The sequence below is a fragment of the Acanthochromis polyacanthus genome, chromosome 14, assembly GCF_021347895.1.
Source record: "Acanthochromis polyacanthus isolate Apoly-LR-REF ecotype Palm Island chromosome 14, KAUST_Apoly_ChrSc, whole genome shotgun sequence".
Classification (NCBI taxonomy): Eukaryota; Metazoa; Chordata; class Actinopteri; family Pomacentridae; genus Acanthochromis; species Acanthochromis polyacanthus.
In genome coordinates this window covers 32,298,735-32,322,926 of record NC_067126.1, presented here as the reverse complement: position 1 = coordinate 32,322,926, position 24,192 = coordinate 32,298,735, and the positions used below count along the sequence as shown (strand labels likewise).

Here is a 24,192-nt window from a genome sequence, read left to right as displayed (position 1 = left end):
ATGTTCCTTTAAGGGGGATGTGTGAGGACCTTGTAGGTGGAATACTTCCTGAAACAAACCATTTAGGTCAACATTAAAAGATTTAAGGTGGAATATTCCTTTAAAACAATCTAAATTTCATGTTTTGATCATTATGAAGTGAGAAACCTCAATCCAGACTCCTCATAATGACATTTGAGATTCATGCTGCTGTTATTTGTTTAGTTCAGACTGAATGACAGAAATCCACAACTGTAATTTTATTTCAAGGCTCGGTTATTAAATGTCAAAACAATCCATGTGACTCTAAAAACTCAACAGCTTTACAATCTCTAAGATTAAACTCTCCACAAGGATTCAAAATAAGTTCGACTTCTACATGAGAGCTTTAATTATTCTTCATCTACTTCCTGAAAAGTTTGCTCAATAAAAAAGACAAGTAATATTTTCAGCTGAACTAAAGACAGACTTTGTGATTTTTCTGCTCACATGTTCTGTTGTTGTAAACTTACTCTTTCAAATAAATAGCTGCCTAACCCCCTGGAAACCTGTTTTGTCCTGTTTGTCCTGTTTTTGTGTTGGTCCTCGGAGACCCTACACAGCCGGTTGTAATGTTTTTTGAGCAACACACCATGCTATGACATTTTTACAGTGAAGGTTCTACTATGGAACCAGTTTGACATGTTCAGGCATTCTATGTGTGAAAACTCAGAGATTTCAGGTATCAGAAGGTGGTTTTCAACTTTCTTTCTTAACTTTCTGCTTCAACTTTAAACTGAATTTACTTCACTAAGCCAGTCCTCTGGACTCCAGTAAGCTGTGTTCCTATAGGCTGTCCAGGTGGCTGCTTGGTGTTATTAGGACAACACGGTCTCACGGGGATTCGTGAAACTGTCACGTCAGTTTTTGTTTCGGTTTCGTGCGCACCAACACGATGTCGTCATGTTTTTCGTGCCGCTCACCACGAGCGAAACCCGCTGTGGTAATCACATCTGAAAGTGGTTTATACCGGCGGATTCATGACGATCTAAGCTTTCAATCGGCGTTTGCGGCCGCCGCTGCAGCCGCCGGACATTCTTTAAATTCCTATGCAAATTCGGCGGATTCATGACGATCTAAGCTGTCCATCGGCGTTTGCGGCTGCTGCCGCGGCCGCCAATGCAGCCGCCGGACATCCGGCTGCAGCGGCGGCCGGATCACATCTGAAAGTGGTTTATACCAGCGGATTCATGATGATTTAAGCTGTCCATCGGCGTTTGCGGCCGCCGCCGCGGCCGCCGCCGCGGCCGCCACTGCGGCCAGATGTCTGGCAGCCGCAATGGCGGCCGCAAACGCCGATGGACAGCTTAAATCGTCATGAATCCGCCGAATTTGCATAGGAATTTAAAGAATGTCCGGCGGCCGCCGAGCGGCCACCGCAAACGCCGATGGACAGCTTAGATCGTCATGAATCCGCCGGTATAAACCACTTTCAGATGTGATTACCACAGCGGGCTTCGCTCGTGGTGAGCGGCACGAAAAACATGACGACATCGTGTTGGTGCGCAGAAACCGAAACAAAAACTGACGTGACAGTTTCACGAATCCCCGTGAGACCGGGCTGATTAGGAACACCTGAGCAGCTCAGTGTCTTCCTGTTTTATGGCTGCTGTCAAACATTTCCTCTGCTTCTCTTCACTGAACCTCGTTTGGCTCCATTGCTTTACTTTGTTCTTTAGGCGTTGGCTTGCAGCGTCCAGCAGTGAAATCATCCTTAATGTGTTTCTTGATGTGTTTTAGGACTTTGTACTGGGTAGTTGTCTTGGTAAATGTGGTTCTTTAGCCACAGTTAGCACATGGTGCTAATGTGTGCAGTGATTAGTGGATTTGGTGCAGCTGAGTTGTGTCTTTATCTTGGCTGTAGTGAGTCTTTAGAGGTTTTTGGTCAGACACATTCTGTATTCTTGTTTGTGAACCAACGTTGGTTGTCCAGAAGGTAAGAGTTCCTGTCCTGATTCTCTGTTTAAAGAGCTTAACCGGTAGGCTGCAGGAGGTTTTAGCGCTTGGGTTGTGCTAGTTTGGTTTTTGTACAGTTCCATTTGGACGACTATCTTGAGGCCCCTCCATGTGGTTTAGTGAGGTTTTCTGTAACAGTTCTACAAAGCAACCTGCAGCAGAAGAGACTTTGAGAGTTTTTACTAAGTTCTGGAGACCAGACTTTAGAGCAGCTGAAATATTTGTCAGTAGTTTAAGCAGAAGGTGAGCATCAAAGTAGAAATGAGAAGGAAACATTCTTGACCCGTGTGGTGAGGTCCTGTACCAAGAGTTTGAGCAGGTTGTGAAGAGTCTGTAGTTCTTAGGTCTGAAAGCCCAAGAAGAGTCGACTCATTAAAGGAGAAAACAGGAGATACTGTTGGTTCTTCTGTTGCTCCGCAGTTTCCTTAGATTGAATATCAAGTTTCTATTTTAAACTGTTTACCATGTGAGCCCAAGAAGACTTCAATAAACTCCCTCCATCCCCTGGACACAACATATTTTCGTGTTATGTTAAATCTTTTTTTAATGTTTGAGTTTTAATCAGTTTTAGCATAGTTTTTTCTCTTTGCTTGTGTAGTTTTATCATCTGTGTGAAAGGTGCAAAACAAAGTCGAATTGATAAACTGAATAATTGACAAACTTATGATTGTGACAACAGAAGTATCTTCATTGTGATTTAAGGGTTTTTCATTTTTAAGGTTGGGGTTAAAATCTTGAGAGAAAATAAGATTAAAGAAATAAACTACTTTAAAAATGGGGGGGGGGGGGGGGGGGGCACAGGGGAGACTGGGGTAAACTGATCTATAGGGCAAGATGAACCGTGTGTGCTAGTAGCCTCCTTCCAAGAGAAAGTGGGACACTGACCCTTGACCTGGTTTACTTCTCATGTAATTTAAAGCTTTCTCTTCTGAGGCATTTAGCAGCACCAGCAGAACTGCAAACATCTGCCTCCAGAAGTGGTTTTGCCTGACCAGGTTTTCTCACGCGTTCACTGCAGATACCTTCATGCTATATGTAGCATCAGATCATCAGTGCAATCATGAAGTTACAGTATATCCAGAGAGAATTTAAAATGTCTGCTGCCTTTAATGAGGCCATGAAATGTTCTCAAAGCGTCTGACCTCCATGAGGCAAGATGAGGCACTGTAGGTGGGATGTGTTGACCCCATTATTCCACTAATGATTTGCATCAGCATAACACATTCGTAACATTTGGCCCAATGAATAAGGGCCAGCCTGAAATTGGATTGTGAAAATCTTGAAAAGAACAATGTTGTTGGTGCTGCTATATAATGAGAGCAGAAATTTGTGTATCAACTTATTTTCAGTGTAGGCTGATATTGTATTCTAACCAAAATTGCAAGAACAAACCTTTCTGTATTTGTTTTCTTTCATTTGATTTTTAACGCATTGCTGACTCTCCTCATTTTATTTGATATTATGATTAGCCTGTTAACTTTGATTTTTTTCATTCCCAAAAATACAGTAGTTCTTGGACCATGAAGTTATATATTTGGCTTTCATTGTCATATTTCTCACCTTTTTTCATGCAATACGCAACTACAAATGCAAAACCATGAAAACGAATCCCAAAGCCTGACCCCTGGAGATGGTATGGGGTGTGCTGCATAAGAGGTGGAGAGTGGAAGCAAGTGGGACAGTTACCAAAGATTTGAAGAGTTACATACAGAAACCCTCGGAGGAATGCAATGGCTTCATGTTACAGAGGATAGAAATGGATAGAGATCTCATCCAACATATACTGAATCAGATGTGTTTCATGGCCTTTCTGTGGCAAAATGCTGCCTCTTAGCCTGCGAGTTTGCATCATCAAACCAATTTAGGATGACAAAGAACTGGGTGAAAAATACCATAGCTATGAATGACTGGTGGTTGGGCTTCAAGAACAGACACTGTCTGGCAGTCAGGAAACCAGGAAGGGAACATCATTTGCTTTCAATTGGCCCACGGTGAACCTGTTCTACAACAATCTGGTGTCCCTGATAGACACAAAGTTTCCAGCCAGCTGATATCTACAAGTGCTATGAAACCAGCTCCACAGCACCCAAAGGAAGTCGTCACAAGTACAGGAAAAAAGCAAGTGGATGTTGTGTCTACTATCAGCACAGCGGGGAATGTGGTTACTGGCTGGTTTACATTCCCAAGGGTCAAATACCACAACCACTTCATCAGAAGAGCACCATCAGGATACACTGGACGGACAACGAGGTCAGAAGATGTCTTTGTAGATTACCTCCACCACATTATCCACAAGATCTTCCTGATATTTTGGCAATCATGAATCACACATTTCAGTCCAAGCCATCAACCTGGCAAAAGCACATGGTTTTCTGATGCTGACCATCCTACCTCCAGTTTCTCAACTGCTCAGTTATGGGCTGTTCAAAGCTGCCTGGAACTGTGCTGTGGATGGGTGTCTGTGCTCACACCCAGGGAAGATGGTAATCATCTAGAAAATTCAAACAATAGTTTATGAAGCACACTTTGACTACCGTTAATCCTTGAAATATCACATCTCGCCTCACAAGCTCTGGCATTTATCCCTTTAAAATAGACCTAACAACTGATAATGACTACGTCCGATCAAAAACCACCGACTGTGAGCACTCAAGAGGCAACAGCAGCAGAGGTATCCGAGCCCACGAGGGCACCAGCCAAGCAGGAGCAAGTGCTTAAAAAGGCATCGAGTGATATGTGGCAGGGCCAAGGAAGGCATCAAAGAGAAGATGTAACACCAGTCGCTCTAAGATTGTGACAAACTCTACTTAAGAGTGAAATAGCAGAGGCCTTCAAGTGGAGTGGATATCTGATAACAGATCACCTCAGGCCAAGGAAGCACTCTTTGTGAGCAATGAAGTCAGTCCTTCAGAATCTGAAAGCGAAGTTCAACTAGATGATGCTTCAGAAGAGAGTTTAAAGGATGAAGAGTGCACTGAGGGTGACTTTGCTGCGGTGAAATTAAATGGCAAGTCACCTATTAAGCACTGCATGGCAGATGATGCCATTAATGTGGACAGTTATGAAGGAGAGGCTCCTTGAAGATGATCACCAGCATCAGATATGGCATCGAGAGTGCCGTATTATTTATACTAGATCTTGATGACGACGTAGCAGCCAGCTAAGACTATGCTGTTAAGAAGCTTCTTCAGTCATGATCTAGGGGCTCAGTTAGAAGAAGCTGTCAGCTGTGGAGTGGCTTGTTTCATACATTAGCACATTTCCTGGAACCTTCAATAATGCGTTATATTGACCTTTTCCTACACATTTTACAATTGTACAGACATTGATGACATCTTAGTCTCTCTAGAACCCTGGTAGTCTATGTTGTGCATACAGACAGATGTAATTAGGCTTTTCATTTCAAGAGCATACAATTTCAGTCAGCAGGAGGGTGGATCAACTTGCCCCATTGATGGAAGAAGTTGAGCCTCTTGAGAGTGTATTTTTGCAGCACTGGTATCCATACTTGGGTTAGGTTGATTGTAAAATATGAAAGCATATGACAATAGCATATTAATTCACTGAAAGAGACCGTGTTGGACAGAAATATCTGTACATACATGGCAGGGACCAAAATATGGCTCAGCTTGCTCCAGTCCTGCCTGTAATGAGCTATTTGACTTGTTTTGGTTCAGTTTTGGTATTCAGTGTGATTTTCCTGCTAAAAGGAGATTACATTACCTGCTCCACACCGAAGAGACAGTTAGAAAGTAGCTGGAGAACACAGTGGAGCATTCATCAACTTTAATTAGCAGTGAGTGAATATTGGACTTTGATTCATGAGGTGGTCAGAAACAGTTACTGCAAATTAAACTGCTGGACTCAGGATGCCTCATCTGTCTTTCCAATGTTCGTCTGCACACTTTGTGTATTGCAGATTGGGGGGTTTTATTTCACAGCTGTTGCAGATTTGACCATAACTGGCTTCAAACTAATGATGTTGCAAGAATATGCTCATGCATAGGAGTTAAATTTGATGACGGAAAAATAGCTCCACATTCATTTTTTAGCCAGGATTCAAACTAAAATGCCCCAAACGTCGTACCTTTTCACTTAAATTCTATGCTTTTTTTTTCCAGTTTTATATCATTGCAAATAGAATCTGTTATACATGAGGACGGTTATTTGACTACAGTGACTCTGGAAAACTAGGATGGCCTCTCGTTTTCTTACATTTTATAGTTCAAATAACTGACAACAGTAATTGAAGTTTTTCTCCCATATAAACCACACACTCCTCCTCGGTTGAGTTTTGCAGTTTTATTAGAACAAGCACTATGTAGCAGCAGTGTACAGTGTTCATTGAAAGATATGTACTTTGTTAAAATTGCACTTTAGAAGGTACCCATTAGGAAATCGATTTTTGAGCTGACATAGTGCTTCATGATGCGTGTCAGTCCAAAACAAAACGAACAGAAAACATGTGTCCAATTGAGAAAAGAAAACCCATTTTTTGTAAGGCATCTGCAACATTCATTGGCAAGCTAAGTTGTCTAGACATGCAGGTAGAATGATGGATGAAGAAAGCTTGAGGTTTTCTTTTTTTTTATTTTTATCCACTACGTTCTGACTCTATGATACCAAACGCTATGCAAAGCACTGCCCCTACCTCTGCACACAACTGCTGTGATTTAGTCACTGATGTAGGAGGGGGGAAATTTTTGCAGTAGTGCCCCTTCTTCTAAATGTGCTGTATTTATAGTGATCACCAAAATGTCTTGGTTACATGTTGGAGTAGCAGAGCAGTGCAGAACATGTTGAAACACTGCAAGCATTTTACAGACAGATAAAACTCTTCTACTCTTCTAATGTCACAGAAATCTCCCTTAAAATATTCCATCCGCTAGTTAAATCCTCGATGCTGTTTGTCAGTGTGTTTAATCATCTGTAGGCAGGTGGAGTGTGGAGAATGAGTGGAGTTTGACTTGTTAATGGCATACCTTCTTCTTGGCATGGGATTCTCATCAGTTGTGTGTTTGTGAGGCATTAATAAATGCATTAAGGCACAGCAAGTGAAACTGACGCTGACAGTAAGTTGTAGCATTGAGTTCTGTGAGTCAGGGAAAAATAAAAATGATATGCACACAAGTAGATTTTTTTTTTTTAAAGTACATGGATGCAAAGCAGTACTACTTTTTTGGTTTTTAATCTACAGTACCATGTGAACAGTGCACACACGATGGATTTGCTTCACACAGTTTTCACTCTACATATTTATATTCGCTCTTTTCCTCCTCCAGTGTCCTCAGCCTGCAGTCCTGAACAAGGATCAACTGAAATGTGCCCACAGACAGTGTGTGACTACTTGAGTGGGTTGGGGTTGCTTTCAAAGGCCCCAAGTACAGTTCATTGTTTTACTAAAAAACAAAAAAGGGGGCTACTAGTTAAAACATTAAAGCTAATCTGCTTTGCAATAAATATACAAACTTCAAATAAGTGAGTGGTGCTTTGCAGAAGCCCACGACATAGCAGTAAATTCTCTGAGGAATCAGACACATTAAAATTTCAAATTTAATTCTAATACACTGCAACTGTTGTTTGGTTTAAACATCGAAAAGATCCAAAAGCAAAATCTCTTCTTGATAAGGATGACTTCTTGCATTTTACATGTCGACCTGTAGGTGTCTCTGGTGGTTCATAATGAACTCGCCACCATCTGAGTTGTGGAATGCTGAGATAATTAATTTCATAATTGAATAATTAATCAAAAAACAGTGCATTCATGATTTTTCTGTGTGATTATCAATGTGGATAATTTATGAGGAAATATACCAAACATTTGCTGGTACTAGTTTCACAAACAAGGGTATTTTTTTTCTGTTGTTTTATATCATTCTAAATGATAATTTTGGCATGTCTATCAGAACAAGTGAGTGTAAATTCAACTAATTCTCTTTAGGCTTTGGTAAACTGGTCTAACTCGCTCACTACTTTTGGCAAAAATTGACTAATTAAATATTTTTTCTGATTAAAATAACCGCATCCTGCAGTTCTATACTTGTACAACTGATGAGTGTTTGATCTTGTTACCTCCGCCAAGGAAGTTATGCAATCGGGTCCGTTTATTTATTTGTCTGTCTGTGTGCGTGTCTGTGGACAGGATTTCTCAGAAACTACTTGTCGGATCTTCATGAAATTTTCAACAGAGGTGGATCTTGGCCCAGGGAAGACTCCATTCAAATTTTGTGTTGATCTGGTTAAGGATCTGGATTCTGGCTTCGGATTTAGATTTTCCAACTTCGTATCATCTTCCCTTGGCAGAGGTCAGAAATCTTGGATTGCTCTTGTAATGGAAATATGTGACTTTTTGATTCATATTTCACTACTGAATAAAGTCTGTTTTTATAGGCCAAGTGTCACGGTCGGTTTAACAATCTCTACAACCTCCTGTGGCTTTTTTTCTTCAACCAGTGATTCAGATAAATGTTTGAGAGTCTATTTTTTTCATTGAAACGAACATATTTATCTGCAGCACATTCAAAAAGGCGGACAGGCTGAAGGCATGCCCACTATATAAAGAGGGAGTTATGTATTTATTTATGTAACTGTGTGATTCAGAGGAGTCGGTCTCATGTAACCATGTTTAAAATTAGACGGTGGGACAGAGGAGGGTGAGGAATGCTCAGGCTGGGGTTGCCCCTCTATTTACAATACACCAAAACACCCCGACAGGATTCACATGTAAATGGTACTTCACTTTCCACCACATGCTTCAGCTTAGTTCCGCTTTGAAAATTACTCATTAAAAATTCCATCTATGGAACCAATACTTCCTCCTGCGGTCGAGATTAATTTTGAATGAGCTGTTTCCCAGGAGAGAGTACTGCTATCTCACAGATTCAACAGTATTAAAAGGCAAAAATAAATAAAATTTGCCAACTCACATAATTCTCTTTCACTAAATTCTGAATCCAGGATATTTTATAAAAATACCTCTTTTTTTCTACAATAATTGATGATATAGTAAATACGGCGTTATGCCGGTGAAAGCTGCTCTCTAAACATGCACGTAGGTAATCAAAAGGTCTACTTCAAAGACTAGTCTAACCAAACTGCTGTCAGAAATTAAATGGCTTCAACTAATCGTGTGACTCGTATGGGTGTCTTTTTAAGGCAAGGACATACTCGGAAGTCAAAAGAGCTGAGGAAACATCTACATAGGAGTGGTGAGATTGTTGCCCTGACAACCCAGCTTCGACAAGCACGATGAAGGTGATCCTACAGGATTTTTCCATGGATGGATGACCGAGTGGCAGCGCCACAGAGCCTCGAACAGGGTCGCTGGGCATCAGGCTGTCCCTCAGCTCTGCAGTCGTTCGTATCCATGCACACAGATGTTCTATCGTTGCTCCTAACACCTTATTGTGCATAGGTCATGGCCTTCTTCTTCTGTGGTGACGGACACGTGTGCTACCACAGGCTCACGGTGGTTTCCATGTTGATGAAGCCGGGGTTTTTGCGGAGCTCCCAGTATGTGTTGTTGGAGACCCACCTCTCCCTGTGATTGGCATCAACCACTTTCCTGCAAGATGAGACGAACACGATGGTTGTAAACGGCAAAACTGAAATTATCTTTACACCATTTATATTTTCTACCCTCACAGAGAGAAAGTTTGAGGTCTGAGTCCTTAACTTTACCTCCACACAGAAATTAATCTTGGAGTCTGCATACAACACAACCCTGAGCTGTTGTTTGAACATTTACGCTACGGGTGGAGAAAAATGCAGTTTGATGGTCTGAACTGAGGGCTGAAATGGAGAAGAAAGACAGTGTGGTACGCAGTCAGCTTAATGGGGCCAGGCTCTTTATACCATGCTGCTAATGGGATTATTCCTCTTGGTATTTTCACTTCTTCTGAAAAAAATCAGCAGTTTTTGTATAGCACTTTCAGTAGCCTTGTAGCTGTGAGATGTCGTTCAAATAAATTTCTGTATTTATTGCTGCAGGTATTATTATTATTTTCTTATGTGAATTTTTCCATAGAAACATTTTGCTGTTTTCAATTAAGAGACTCCTTCAGTACATGTGTGACGATACATTTTACTGTCTTCTGTATTTGATACTGTTTCTTATGTTGCACTGAACAACAGCTGCTGCATTTCCCTGTATGCAGAGTATTGATTGTGGAGAGAATAACAACACCTTGACCTTGCATTCATAAAAACAGTATCTGCCAAGAATACGCAATGAGATGAAGCTGAAACCTGAAGCAAATGTGCATTTATGAGCTTAATGGTGATTACTTCAGTGTGTCCCTTTAGTCTTTACTCTTTTATTAACATCTTTTTCAGTACAAATTTTACAAATCATCGATCACCTCCCATGAAGAGTGATGAGATATCGCTGCAGGTCCTGTTGGTGTTTAACAACAGCTGCAGTGCCGCTCGAGACCCTGTGATGAAATCGGTAAAATTGCGCTAAGTGTTTGCTGTTGTTTCCATCGACGGACTGGTGGGTGAAGTACTGATATGCAAATGAACGCTCGAGAGTGTGTCTACATCCATCAATGAATGTCGGGAGGAGAGGAAAGCTGGTTTGTGAATGTGCATACAAATAAACAGTAGAGATTTGCAAAGCAGACTAATGAGAATGTATCGTTTTATAAGTATGGCACAGTGTTTTACGTGTCTCAGCGCTGCACCAATTGACGACGGTATTTTACTTATTTTCTACCTGTTTGCACCAGCTGAGTACATTGACATCTGCTGTCTGTGCCTACATTTTAGCAGATGTCTGTCAGCTGCTATAATATTGCACAGTGCATTAAGGTTGTCAGAGGCGGGAGAAGAGCAGTCTGACAATCAACAGCTCATATTTATACAGTAGCTCTAATTGGTTCTGCCATGGAGCGCCTGGATCATAATGTAGTCATGCCGGTTATATGGTGAGAATGGGTTTTTATTATGGGTTTAAGAGTCATGCTAGACACTCATTTGGTTATTGACACTAATATATCCAGTCAGCTTTTACTATGAGACAAGTAGGGCTGGCCCGAAAAGTGGTTTCTGGCCTCCGAATATTCAGGCCCTATTAAAGACGAATATCCGGATATTCGTTCCGCCCTGTAACGTCCGACCGGGGGGTGGGTGTGGGTGGGTTGTTGTTGGGGGCGGAGACGGGCCGAATATTCGGATCCGTTCGTCTGGTTTGTGCGGCGACGCGGCAGCGGCGGCGGAGACGGCCCGAATAGTCGGATCCGTTTGTCTGGTCTCCCGGGTCCACATTTTGCCCTCGTTTAGTCTTTACTTAAACTGAAGAATTCCCAAACACCGGTCTTCAGCATCTTGTCTTGTGTTTATGCAACGAAGTGAAGCGTGGCTTCAGAGTCGGCAGCCACCCGGCCATTCGGGTGGTGTTTACAAACACGAATGGAGGAGCCGAAATGAGCCGAAGAACACGGCGGGATGAGCCGAAATGGGCCGAAGACGCAAGGAAGAGACGAGCTCCGAATATTTTCGTCTGGGGGGAGGAGGGGGTGATCACATCGACATGTGTATATGTTATAGACATATGTGTATATGTTTATGTGATCACAGGACGAGATGAGCCGATGTGGGCCGAAGGCGGAGGGACGACAGTAACGCTGCATATTCTTTCCGCCCGGTGACGTCCGACGGCGGGGGGGGGGGGGGGGGATATTCGGATACCAAAATTAATATCTGGATAGTGCCGTAGCAAATGAATATTCGGATATTCGGGTCCAGCCCTAGAGACAAGATCTCTCCCTCTTTCACCTCTTCTGTCCCTCTCAATCCAGCTGGCCAACGGCAGATGAGTCCCCCCATATGAGCCGAGTTCTGCTAAAGGTTTCTTCCCGTTAAAAGGGAGTCACCTTAGAGCTTGCTCTGGAGGTTCAGGCATATGTGTTCTGTAAAGCATCTTGAGACAAACTGAATTGTAGTTGGCGATATATAAATAAAATTGAATTGAATTATAGAGTAACAGGCTAATTATGTATAATTATATTGTCAATAAGATATGTATTATGTTGTTTGTATGAAGAGACATGTTTTGATTCACATTTATATAGTCATAAATAAATCACAAAAGAAATAATCTGATTTATTGATTGTTTATGAAGAATGTAAATAATTTAAATAACCATTTGCATCATTTTACTGACACTGTTCAATTTGGAAACATTGATGTGCTGCTTCAGTATGCAGTGAGGCATTTAATGGCAAATGTAGCTAATTTTGAACTTTTTATTTGAAGGATTTTTACGGATGTAGTTCTGTCTTGCCACGTGTCCACCTAAAAAATGTAGGCATGCATTCACAATTTTCAGAAATGTCTAGTGCAATATCTGAATCAATCAGGGCATTAAATTTTTACTTTTAGTTGGGACACAAAACTGAAAGTGGAACAAATGAAAAGCAGAATTGCCTCTGCCAATCAGTCAACTTCAGTCAACTTTGATCACAAGTTCTAATCACTTCATTCTTGAGCTCAAGTGAAAGATCATGTCAAATTTGAATAAAAATAAAACCCCTCAAGACGTTCATGAGATATGTTTACGAGACAGACTTTTAGGTTACAGGACAGGATACATGAACGAAAAATGCCCGACCCTAAAACATCCTGTCACCAGGGCTGAAGTATAGAAAAGTTCAGGTTGCATGAGTTTCAATACATCTGGCTGCTTCTTTGAGTCCTTACTTGAAGAAACGTGGCTCCAGTTTGATGTTGTTCTCCTCGTTCCACTTCCTCCTGGCCCTCTGCATGTCCTCAATACGCTGCTTCTCTGAGGACGCCATCTCCAAGTTCCCTTCCTCCAGATGCCTGTACGAGCCAAACAACACGCATCAGTCAGCACACGCATCACAAAACTCATATTCATTCCAATTATTATGCAGAACAATTCAACCGAAGCACTATTATCAGCAGACTGACTTCACTGTAATTGCATCTTGTTGGTGGGAAATCTGCAACACTTTTTCCTGGGGTGGAGCAGAAATGAAAAGTGCGAGCAAGTCTCATAGTGGCAGGTGAGGATGTGAGTCTGTACCTTTGATCTCGCCTGAATCTGGCATCTGTACGAGGTAAGACGTCTTTCAACTCGGGGCAAAGCTCATTCAGTTCAATGGCAAATCTGGTGAAACCGTAGTAGAGCTCATAGTCTGTGGGCATGGAGCCTGTAAAGGAAAACCAGCAAAGTCCCTTTTTAGCAAGAACGCTTCCACCTTGAGCGACTACTGATGGTATTTATACAGCAAGTCTAAAGTGAAGTCTAGCAGTGAGTGTGGGCGAATCACTGACACCTACCTGGCCTCCAGACGCATTTGGCAGAAGGTGGAACACCACAGTAAAGGCCCTCGTGCCACTTTCCAAAAAGCCTGTGGATCACTTTCCCTTCTTGGTCCATCACAAATCCTTGAACCTCGTTCACATTTGAACTCCAATAGTTTCCCTGAAGAATTTACAATTTTGGTGATTGTTTTGAGTAGAACACATTAAAGACAAAACACACAAATCATAAAATCTTCGCTATGAATTGCGATGAATGCTGGAAACAGTATTTTCTGTGCAATAATTCCTCACTACCTCACCCCACCTATGTGCAATATGTGATAATATGTGATGTAAGTGCAATATCCTCCACACTCCCTACACACGTGGACAAAATTGTTGGTACCCCTCAGTTAAAGAAGGAAAAACCCACAATTCTCACTGAAATCACTTGAAACTCACAAAAGTAACAATAAATAAAAATTTATTGAAAATTAAATAATCAAAATCAGCCATCACTTTTGAATTGTTGATTAACATAATTATTTAAAAAAACAAACTAATGAAATAGGGCTGGACAAAAATGATGGTACCCATAACTTAATATTTTGTTGCACAACCTTTTGAGGCAATCACTGCAATTAAACGATTTCTGTATTTGTCAATGAGCGTTCTGCAGCTGTCAACAGGTATTTTGGCCCACTCCTCATGAGCAAACAGCTCCAGTTGTCTCAGGTTTGATGGGTGTCTTCTCCAAATGGCATGTTTCAGCTCCTTCCACATATGTTCAATGGGATTCAGATCTGGGCTCATAGAAGGCCACTTTAGAATAGTCCAACGCTTTTCTCTCAGCCATTCTTGGGTGTTTTTGGCTGTGTGTTTTGGATCGTTGTCCTGTTGGAAGACCCATGACCTGCGACTGAGACCAAGCTTTCTGACACTAGGCAGCACATTTCTCTCCAGAATGCCTTGATAGTCTTCAGATTTCATCGTACCTTGCACACTTTCAAGACACCCTGTGCCAGATGCAGCAAAGCAGCCCCAAAACATTACTGAGCCTCCTCCATGTTTCACCGTAGGGACAGTGTTCTTTTCTTCGTATGCTTGGTTTTTGAGTCTATGAACATAGAGTTGATGTGCCTTACCAAAAAGCTCCAGTTTGGTCTCATCTGTCCAAAGGACATTCTCCCAGAAGCTTTGTGGCTTGTCAACATGCATTTTTGCAAATTCCAGTCTCGCTTTTTTATGAGTTTTTTTCAGCAGTGGTGTCCTCCTTGGTCGTCTCCCATGAAGTCCACTTTGGCTCAAACAACGACGAATGGTGCGATCTGACACGGATGTACCTTGGCCTTGGAGTTCACCTTTAATTTCTTTGGAGGTTGCTCTGGGCTCTTTGGATACAATTCCAACGATCCGTCTCTTCAATTTGTCATCAATTTTCCTCTTGCGGCCACGTCCAGGGAGGTTGGCTACTGTCCCGTGGGTCTTGAACTTCTGAATAATATGAGCCACTGTTGTCACAGGAACTTCAAGCTGTTTAGAGATGGTCTTATAGCCTTTACCTTTAAGATGTTTGTCTATAATTTTTTTTCGGATGTCCTGGGACAATTCTCTCCTTCGCTTTCTGTTGTCCATGTTCAGTGTGGTACACACCTTTTCACCAAACAGCAGGGTGACTACTTGTCTCCCTTTAAATAGGCAGACTGACTGATTATGAGTTTGGAAACACCTGTGATGTCAATTAAATGACACACCTGAGTTAATCATGTCACTCTGGTCAAATAGTTTTCAATCTTTTATAGAGGTACCATCATTTTTGTCCAGGCCTGTTTCATTAGTTTGTTTTTTTAAATAATTATGTTAATCAACAATTCAAAAGTAATGGCTGTTTTTGATTATTTAATTTTCAATAAATTTTTATTTATTGTTACTTTTGTGAGTTTCAAGTGATTTCAGTGAGAATTGTGGGTTTTTCCTTCTTTAACTGAGGGGTACCAACAATTTTGTCCACGTGTGTACATACCGTATGTGTATGTATATGTACGTAGGTATACATATATATATATATGTATAGTCAAGAATGAAATTATTCATATGTCTAGGAAATTTTGACTTAAAGTTACTTTTAAATGTAAATAAAAGCTGAGAAATTATTTTTTCCACAATGATGCCTCTTGTACATCATCTTATTATCTTTTGGGAAACATCTGTATCACTTCCAATATAAAAAAAAAACTTGCTGGTTGAATAAAAGTAACTTTAAGTCAAAATTTGCTAGACATATGAATAATTTCAGGATGACTGCGTATATATATTTATATATTTATATGTATGTATGTGTGTGTGTGTGTGTGTGTGTGTGTGTGTGTGTGTGTGTGTGTGTGTGTGTGTGTGTGTGTGTGTGTGTGTGTGTGTGTGTGTGTGTGTGTGTGTGTGTGTGTGTGTGTGTGTGTTATCAACAACTGACATTTGAAGCATTTACCTCAGCTGCAGCATCTGGTTCTTGTTTTTTTTGTATTCATCCTTTATATCACTCTTGTCTTTTTTAAATCTATTTTTGACAGTTGTGTTGTCTGCTCTTTAACTCAACTTCCAAGAAAGCCCCACACAAGAATTGCTATGTGTCTAAACTGTCTGTTTATGTGCACAAACGGCAAATTAAAATGTTGATATGATATGACTTCATGTTCAAATCACATTTAAAGACCGCTATCATGAATAACCCGGTTGATTTTTACCTTGACGAAGGTAAGTTTGCAGAGGCAAGCGCTGCTCTTTGTGTTTCTGATGGTGATCTCCCCGTAGTGTTCGATCCACCGCCGTCCGCTGAGGATGTTGTGTACGCAGGTGGTGACTTTGTTCCATTCATAGTGATCTCCGAATCTAAAAAGGCACAAAAACAGACACAGGCCCAGAAGATAAAAGCGAGAAATGAATGCGCAGCTATGTTCTGTTCCCTGTGACACCTCAGTGAACTAGTTTGATTTGGCAGCTTATTAAACAGCCTCAGATTTTCAGCATTCATGTGTAAATGATTTTGTGTGATAAAAATAGGTCCTCCCCAAACCTCCCGATCAAGGGCATTATTTGTGGGTTGGAACTCCTTATAGGTTCCTCTGAACCACATGAGCCCGTTAACATTTGTATTCAGACTGAGGCAGCATGCGAGACCTTGGTGTATCACTAAAGGACATTATGACGGAATACAAACTTATTGTAAAGAGGAAATGTCAAGGTTTTACAGATCAGTCCCACCAGAATACAGGCAAAAATGTCAGATTGTTAAATACACCCTCCAGGGAAAATCGAGTTCTTTGCCTTGTTAAAATGTCTATGAGATATTTTCTAGGGCTGGTCTGAATAATTTCTGGGCTCCGAATATTTGGTCCCAATTAATGACGAATATCTGAACATTTGGCTCGTCTTTAAAATGTGGTTTTTTTTTTGCTCCTGTCACATTTTAACTCACTGTAGATTGTACTTTTCACCACAATATAAAGTCCTGAACCTCTATGGAAACAATACAACCATGGATAGAAGTAGAGAGAACTCAAAAATGTTTTGTAGCATGGCACAATATTAATAACATAAAACATTAAAAATAAGATAAAAAGAAAAAACTGAAGCTGAAATTGCCTGATAATTTATCTACAAAAATAACTGATAAAACCTGGAATCAAACTGTGCAGTATTCAGTGTCATCAATATTAAAAATGGTGACTGAATACTAGAGATAGTTACTTTTTAAACATTTTTATTTAAACTTTCATGTAAACACAGCCTGCAGTTCATCCCAGTTATTAATAACTTTACAGTTACACCAAGGACCACTAGATTTTTTGTTTTTTCACATAATCTGTTCAGAGCTAACTGTTCATTTTTGGAAAACTTGAACATAAGACATGAATAATAAATTGATTTTGATAAGGTATTCTAATTTTAATTTCATCTAATTCAAATTTTGTATGTTTTTACAGTTTCTGTGTTTGGTATAATTTTGGCATTTTTTTAAAAGACAACCTCCCTTTGAAAACTATTGCCTCAACCAGTATTTAGAAAGTTAAAGGTTAGAAGACACATGATGAGTAAATAAGAAGTCAAAGCCGTGGCCGAGTAGCCTAGCCACGCTCGACCCTTGTTTCTGAAGGCACAAGGGTCTAGGCACGCTCGACAGGGAGGGAGGCGGGCTAAAAGGTTGTCTATCAAATCCCTCTGCAGTAATTGGGTAGGTATACAACCAATCAGCGCAACGAATAGGCTCCTAGAGCGCCAGAAATCAGAGGATGCGGTAGTTCGGTGAAGCCTTATTTATACAGTCAATGGGTGAAGCTCAAGTATATTACAGACATGTTAACAGAAAGATTATTCAGAGTCAGTGCTAATGGAGCTCAACGACTGTTGTCGTTTTTGTTGTCGACCCTGGCAGAGAATTAAATTTGTTGCCGTGTGTTGTCTAGCGCGGCTAGGCTAGTTGTTTCCGGTTGTTTCTGTCAGAATCGTCACGCCTCTGTCGTCACTTAGTTACGCCCGCCTTCTGACTCTACACTTCATGGTGATTGGTCCGGCCAGTTTTAGGAGCATCCAGCCTCGAGCCTTATGGAGGGTAACTCGACCCACCCTGGCAGAGAATTAAATTCGTTGCCGTGGGTTGTCTAGCGCAGCTAGGCTAGTGGCCGAGCATTTCCACCCTAAAACTGCAGTGTAATGATAAGTCTCATGGACATGTAGCAAACCTAAAGAACCAATTCTATTAACTCTTAGGATGGGAATCTCTGGATCATTATTTTTCTATAAAATTGGTTTCTGATTTGTTCATGTATGACTGAATTACTCCAATACTACAACCTGCCATTGTTTAGTGTGGAGTAGTTTTACAGTGTGTGAGCTGAGGTGTAGGTGAGCTGGTGTGCTGCTGAATGAAGAGAGAAAGGCGAGAACTTCACAGATCTGTCTATTGTAAAAGAAGCAGTGGTGTAGAGTTACATCTAATCCATTTTACAGCATTAAAGGGATTATTTTCATGGAGAAAACACTTCTCAATATGTGCATTTTATTTGCAGAGATGAGGCTTTAGGGGTAAAATTAATGCCCAGACAGGGACATTAATAAGCAGACAAAATGTATAACTCAGTTATTTCTGTTCTGAAACTCTATATAGAAGCAAAGAAGATTGTAAAATGTGCTTTATATTTCCACATTGTTAATTAACAGAGAAACACAGAAATTTTGTGATATGCTGTGTAAACATTCAGTGTAAAACAAAAAAGTTTTACTTCAATTATCCTGAGTGACAGACTTGTTGGCATCTGTATTTAGTTTTGGTGTGCTTGCGTGCTATTAAGAAGTGTCACGACACTGCTAAAATAATTTGTTGTTAGTGCTAGTTGATTTAATAACTGAGTCTTCCATGTTTTTCAGAAAATACAGATTCCAGTTGTAATAACGCGGATGTTGACATGAATGCAATTAAAAGCGGCAAAGCTGGTAATTAAGATAACCCCCGTGACACGAACGCAGCATCAGGACGACACACCAGCAGAGATAATTTAACGCTGTGAGCGCCGGAATGAAATCTGTGGCTTCGGGTTTAAATCAGTGTTCAGAGCATGCGGGTGGAAGTTACCTGGGAATCATGAGATTTACAGTTCCAATTGGTAAAATCTCCATCGATTTTCCCCAGAATTTGTTTTTCCATCTCACATCTAAAAAGCAAAACACATTAAAAAACATCAGATATAAGTCACATAATTTACTGTTATTTTCTTCTTTTGTCTCATATTACAGGCAACAAAATCTGTTTTTGCTCTCTGAAAATTCCGCTGGTTATTAAAAGAGGCTAATTGAATCCTACTGGCTCATATATGCTAAGCTGTATGCTCCCATGAGGGAAATCGCTCACTAATTAGGCAGGTAGCCTACCTTGCCAGAAGGTGAAGTTCTTAGACTCACAGTGGCAGGCAGAGATGGGAGGATGGTGGCTCACCTTTGAGAAAAGATCAAATAGAAACAGTCTGACAGCTGTTGTTGTTCAAATCACACATTATATACGACAGACAGACAGACAGACAGACAGATTTGACAAAGAGAAATTCTTTCAGGTTTTAGGCTGCTCGTTAAAAAAAAAAAGACATTTAAATGTCACTTTGGGCTCCAAGAAATTCTAATAATGTAACAGTGGCAAGTTCTCACTGACATTTTTTCGAGACAAAACAATTGCTTGAATTATCAAAAAGAAGATGTTTTATTGCAGTGGATCCAAACCTGAGAGCTAGGACTAAATGAAGGTTTTGTGATGCGTGTAGCAGAAGAGGGAAACAGAAAAAGGAACACATGCTACAGGCATGAAGATACAGAAAGCTATCCTCATTTGGATTAATTAAAAATTATTATAACATTGCAAAACAACCAGTGGAAACACGCAACATTACGTGGGGGACTGCAAGTAGAGATAATCTTGTTTTAAGCCAAAATGGTTTTATTATTTATTGTTACATTAGACCAGGGGTGTCAAATTCATTTTAGTTCAGGGGCCACATTCAGCCCACTTTGATCTCAAGTGGACCAGACCAGTAAAATCACAGCATAATAACCTAGAAATAACCAGAACTCTATTTTTTTTCCTTTGTTTTAGTGCAAAAATGGTATGTTCTAAAATTTTTCACATCTAAGGAACTATCTTTGTACGAAACATGATGAACAACTTGAAATTTCTTCAGAAAAATAAGTGAAATTTCAACAATATTCTACCTCAGTTTATCATTTACACACATTACAACTTCCAGATCACAGAATATCTACAAAGGCACACAACATTTAGTCTCAGATATCTGGAAGTGAGCAACATAGTATTTTACTGTAAAATCAAAATGACAAAAGTCTGACAAAAAAAATGCAAAAAAAAAAAAAAACAATTTAAAAAATGAGACAAAAATTGACAAAAAAAATGAACAAATGACACCAGCGGGACAAAAAAAAATACATAAAATTTCAAAGACGACAAAAAACAATGAATAAAGCAAAACACAAAATGATAAAAATAAGGCACAAAACACAAGTGAGACAAAAAGAAACACAAAACGACAAAAACATGAGACAAATGACAAAAGTCAGACAAAAAAAAAACACAAAGCAAGAAAAAATATTTTTTTAAAATGAGACACAAAATGACAAAGGAACAATGAGCAATCTAGTATTTTACTTTATGATCAAAACAACTTGCCATGGTCTAGAAATTATTTTTATAGTTTTACAAATTTACAGTTTCTCAGTTAATGTCATCTCTGTAATTTTTACACTTTACAAAGTCGTCCCATAGGCCGGATTGGAACCTCTGGCAGACTCCTTTTGGCCCGCGGGCCGCATGTTTGGCATACCCCTGCCTTAGAAACTTAAAACATTGCTTCAAAGATCCAAGGCAACACTTCTGTTAAAAATGTACTTCTTGTCCACTATGTGCACATGGATTTACCTGCTCTGAGAAAAAACAGAAGCCCTTGTCTTCCCGGATACATTCGTAAGTCTCTCCGAGCAGCGGGTTGAATGGCTTGCTTCCTGCTCTGTAGTAAGTGGATGAGTAGCCTGAGACAGCAAAAGCAGCGACGAGAACCTGTCAGAGAGTCAAAGCAATATAAACAGGAGAGGATTAACCGGCTCCTAATGCCAGGCTTCGTGACAAATAAGCCAAACATTAGTATGCATCGAATGCTAGCAGAAGGACAGAAGACAGAAAAGAAGAGGAAGATCCAAGGTCGGCAGCTGCATCGAAGCGAACCACCACGTTACAGACACGGCTCTCGGTCAGAGACTATTTATGTTGACCTCATACGTGAACAAATGAACGAGGGGCACAAAAATGTAGAGGGGATTTAACATGTGTGTGAGAATCCTCAGTTGCACTGTAGAGAAGGAAGCATTTAGAAGCTGCAGCTAAGGGTCGCCATGTCCTAAAGTGATTAAGATTCGATTTGACATGGAGCTTGCTTGTATCCGGCGGCTCCTTTATTTACCATGCGCTCAAAGGGATCCTCGGTCTCAGCAGCCTTGTCCAGCAGCTCGCTGTACTCCAGCTCTTCGCACATACGCTGCAGGGTGTTGAGGGGCTCGTTGAGCTCCACTGGCATGGACACTTTGGACAGGTCTTTGCCGATGTTGTTCCTCAAGATGTTCCAGAGGTTGATGTTGCTGGTGTCTGGACAGGGAGCCGGCAGGCAGATGCGCCGCCCGTTACGGAAGGCACAGCCAGCAAAGTCTCCATTGGCCACTGAAAGAAAAGACAATATCACCCTTATTATTACAGCATTTATCAAGTCTAAACTTATCTCTAACAGCCTCTGGAAACATACTCTTATACTAGGATTGTACACAGGCACTTTTACACACATTACAAAGTCTGAAATGTAGCAGCACAATAAAATCGACAAATTACTAAACTATATGTGAAATCTAATCAAATGGGGAGCAAGGAAACTATGAAAGAAAAATAAGTAGAATCAGACTTGTATAGGAAGAAAAAATCTGAAATAGCAAAGAACTGGGCCACAAAGAGCCTTAAAGTATCTAATAATGCTAATAAAAATGATAATTTACACAACTATGCGGTAAATGACTATTCTAGCTGGAAACAGCTGATTTTTAATGGAATATCTCCATAGGGGTACAGAGGAACATTTCCAGCAACCATCACTCCTGTGTTCTAATGCTACATTGTGTTAGCTAATGGTGTTGAAAGGCTCATTGATGAGTGGAAAACTCTTGAGCAATTATGCTAGCACATGAATAAAAGTGTGAGTTTTAATGGAAAATATGAAATTGTCTGAGTGACCCCAAACTTTTGAACAGTGGTGTATAATAATAAACAACCAGAGGAAAAAATGTTTACATAAAAAAAGATTGTATTTAATATTGCAAAAGTAACTTTGTGCAAAACTTCAATGAGAAAACTGATCTTAAAAGAGCATTTTCTATTTCAGTAACAGTTTAGATTGCAGATGGGAGGCAGAAGTATTGCATAAATATTGATCACATTGCAAAAATAAATACCGTTTAAAGAGGCATCCCTCACTTTGTGATTTCATTGGCAACCCTCCTCTGATAATGTTAAAATCAGTCTCATTGCCAGTCAGTGTGGTCGCACCTGGTAGTTCTGCTTAGTCTGGCATGGATTAATTTCTTGCACAGTGGTGCTTCATGACTGAATGTGGTCTTTATTTTTTAGTTCATACAGTGTATGCTGACTTTGGCTTGACAATCTCACTGAACTAAACCAAGCCACATCAGTGTGTTGGTGTTGTTTTGAAGTGTGCAACTTTAAATACACTGACAAAACAAGCAGCAAACTGAACACTTCCTGCTTTCTTTCATTTATTATGCCCTCATGACTTATATCAATCACCTTATAATAATACTAATACTCCCAGCTCTTGTTGACACCTTCAGAATACAGGAATCCTGAGTATTTTCACTATCACGACACTATATAGCGTATTCTCTCCCTCTGTGTGTTGTGTGATGAAGATGGAGCAGGGAGATCCCTTCCCTTCTCACACAGACAGATTTCATAAAGCCTGAGAGCAGCCCCTGGCACAGAGCAGCACTGCAAAGTCAACTGCCTCTGCAACGGTGACAAATGAGTTGTGTGGGTCTTTGTGTGCGAGTGTGAGGAGGCCACGGCTGATGCACTGAGTGGGAACCCCCTGCTTTATTAATTTATCCCTGGTTTCCTAGCAGAGGCCATAAGACGGTCGTGATGGTGCAGAATTGGACCTACTTTGTCTGGAGACGTTATCAGTCACGCTGGCGTTGTCCTCGGAAATGTTATCGCTCACATCGCTCACGTATGACTCATCGTCTGAGCCCTGCGAGGGGGTACAGGTACACAGTCAGTCAACGACAAAATCTGATCAGAACAGCAGACGGACTTAAGCCACACACACACATACAGAGTCACTGCAGTTCGCCAGTGGCTAACAAACTGCAGCAGTCACCGGCTATCTGTCCCACTGCAGTAATCATGAGACGAGACACTGCAGCATTTTCATAGTTTATATATAGCAAATGCATCGAGGCCATTGACGCCATCAGAGAGGAGCATATTGTGTCCACTTTCTGTAAAAGCCTCTGCTGCCGTCACCTGCTGCTGGTGGAGGTTTGGCCGACAGGTCTGAATAGTCTGGAGCCACGGAGGAGGGGGGTTGATGAATTTTCCTTGGTGAGTAATCCTTCAACGTGGCTCAATGCATGCCTGGGGAGCTACAATGCTTCAAGGCTCCTCAGGGGCCAAACACAGTGTATTTGGATCAGGGTGTTCACAGCGGTTCAAAGGGGAGAAGGCAGCAGTGGTTGTTTCAAATCATCGACCAAACTGACAAAAGAGGACTGTTCTGATTCTGAGACACGACAGAGGGATTAAAGGCCTCGGGGCAGATTCACGAGCAGCCCTCCCATTGGTGTGCTCCACTTTCTGCTATGTGCTATCTCTGCTTTTCACGATGCCCTCATTAATTGCTGACTAACTGCAGCTCCACACACGGACATCGCAGTGACATTTCTATCTGTTCCAGCAGAGTTTAACCCCCTCCTTGATGCAAGTGAACAACAAACCGCTCCTCTCTTCAAGCGTCAAACGTCCCCCGTTATACCTCATTCTCTGACGAGCTGGCTGACAGAAGCACTTCCTGGGCATCAAAGAACTCCGAGACAGACTCTGACATGGAGAGTCGGCTCTCATTAGAGGCCTGCTGAGTCAGAGGGATCCCCATCTGTTCCACGGCCTGCAGGCAAACACAAGCAAACAGAAGACGCTCACTGTTTCTTGCCATGATGACAGCTTTAAGAACCGAAGTGGGCCTGAACAAACATAAACACCACGAGACAATACAGAGTTCTTAATATAGCATGTGTATCCTTGCCAAAGGGCAGCCTCCCATCCGTTTCTAATTAGTCATTTT

General features: G+C 40.9%; 1 protein-coding gene across 4 annotated transcripts in view; it reads right to left on the bottom strand.

The window, feature by feature from the left end:
- Positions 1-6,261: 6,261 nt before the first annotated feature.
- Positions 6,262-24,192, bottom strand: part of osbpl6 (oxysterol binding protein-like 6) — a 55,195-nt gene continuing 37,264 nt past the window's right edge. For all 4 annotated transcript variants that reach the window (XM_022211310.2, XM_022211311.2, XM_051959051.1 and 1 more), the window contains 11 exons: positions 23,884-24,015; positions 23,013-23,100; positions 21,253-21,506; positions 20,715-20,852; positions 19,166-19,229; positions 18,870-18,948; positions 15,985-16,129; positions 13,283-13,427; positions 13,026-13,152; positions 12,677-12,799; positions 6,262-9,538 (listed from right to left, as the gene is read on the bottom strand). In XM_022211310.2, the coding sequence (XP_022067002.1) occupies positions 9,427-9,538; positions 12,677-12,799; positions 13,026-13,152; positions 13,283-13,427; positions 15,985-16,129; positions 18,870-18,948; positions 19,166-19,229; positions 20,715-20,852; positions 21,253-21,506; positions 23,013-23,100; positions 23,884-24,015 (1,407 nt within the window). In that variant the 3' untranslated portion in view covers positions 6,262-9,426. The remainder of the gene's footprint in view (positions 9,539-12,676; positions 12,800-13,025; positions 13,153-13,282; positions 13,428-15,984; positions 16,130-18,869; positions 18,949-19,165; positions 19,230-20,714; positions 20,853-21,252; positions 21,507-23,012; positions 23,101-23,883; positions 24,016-24,192) is intronic.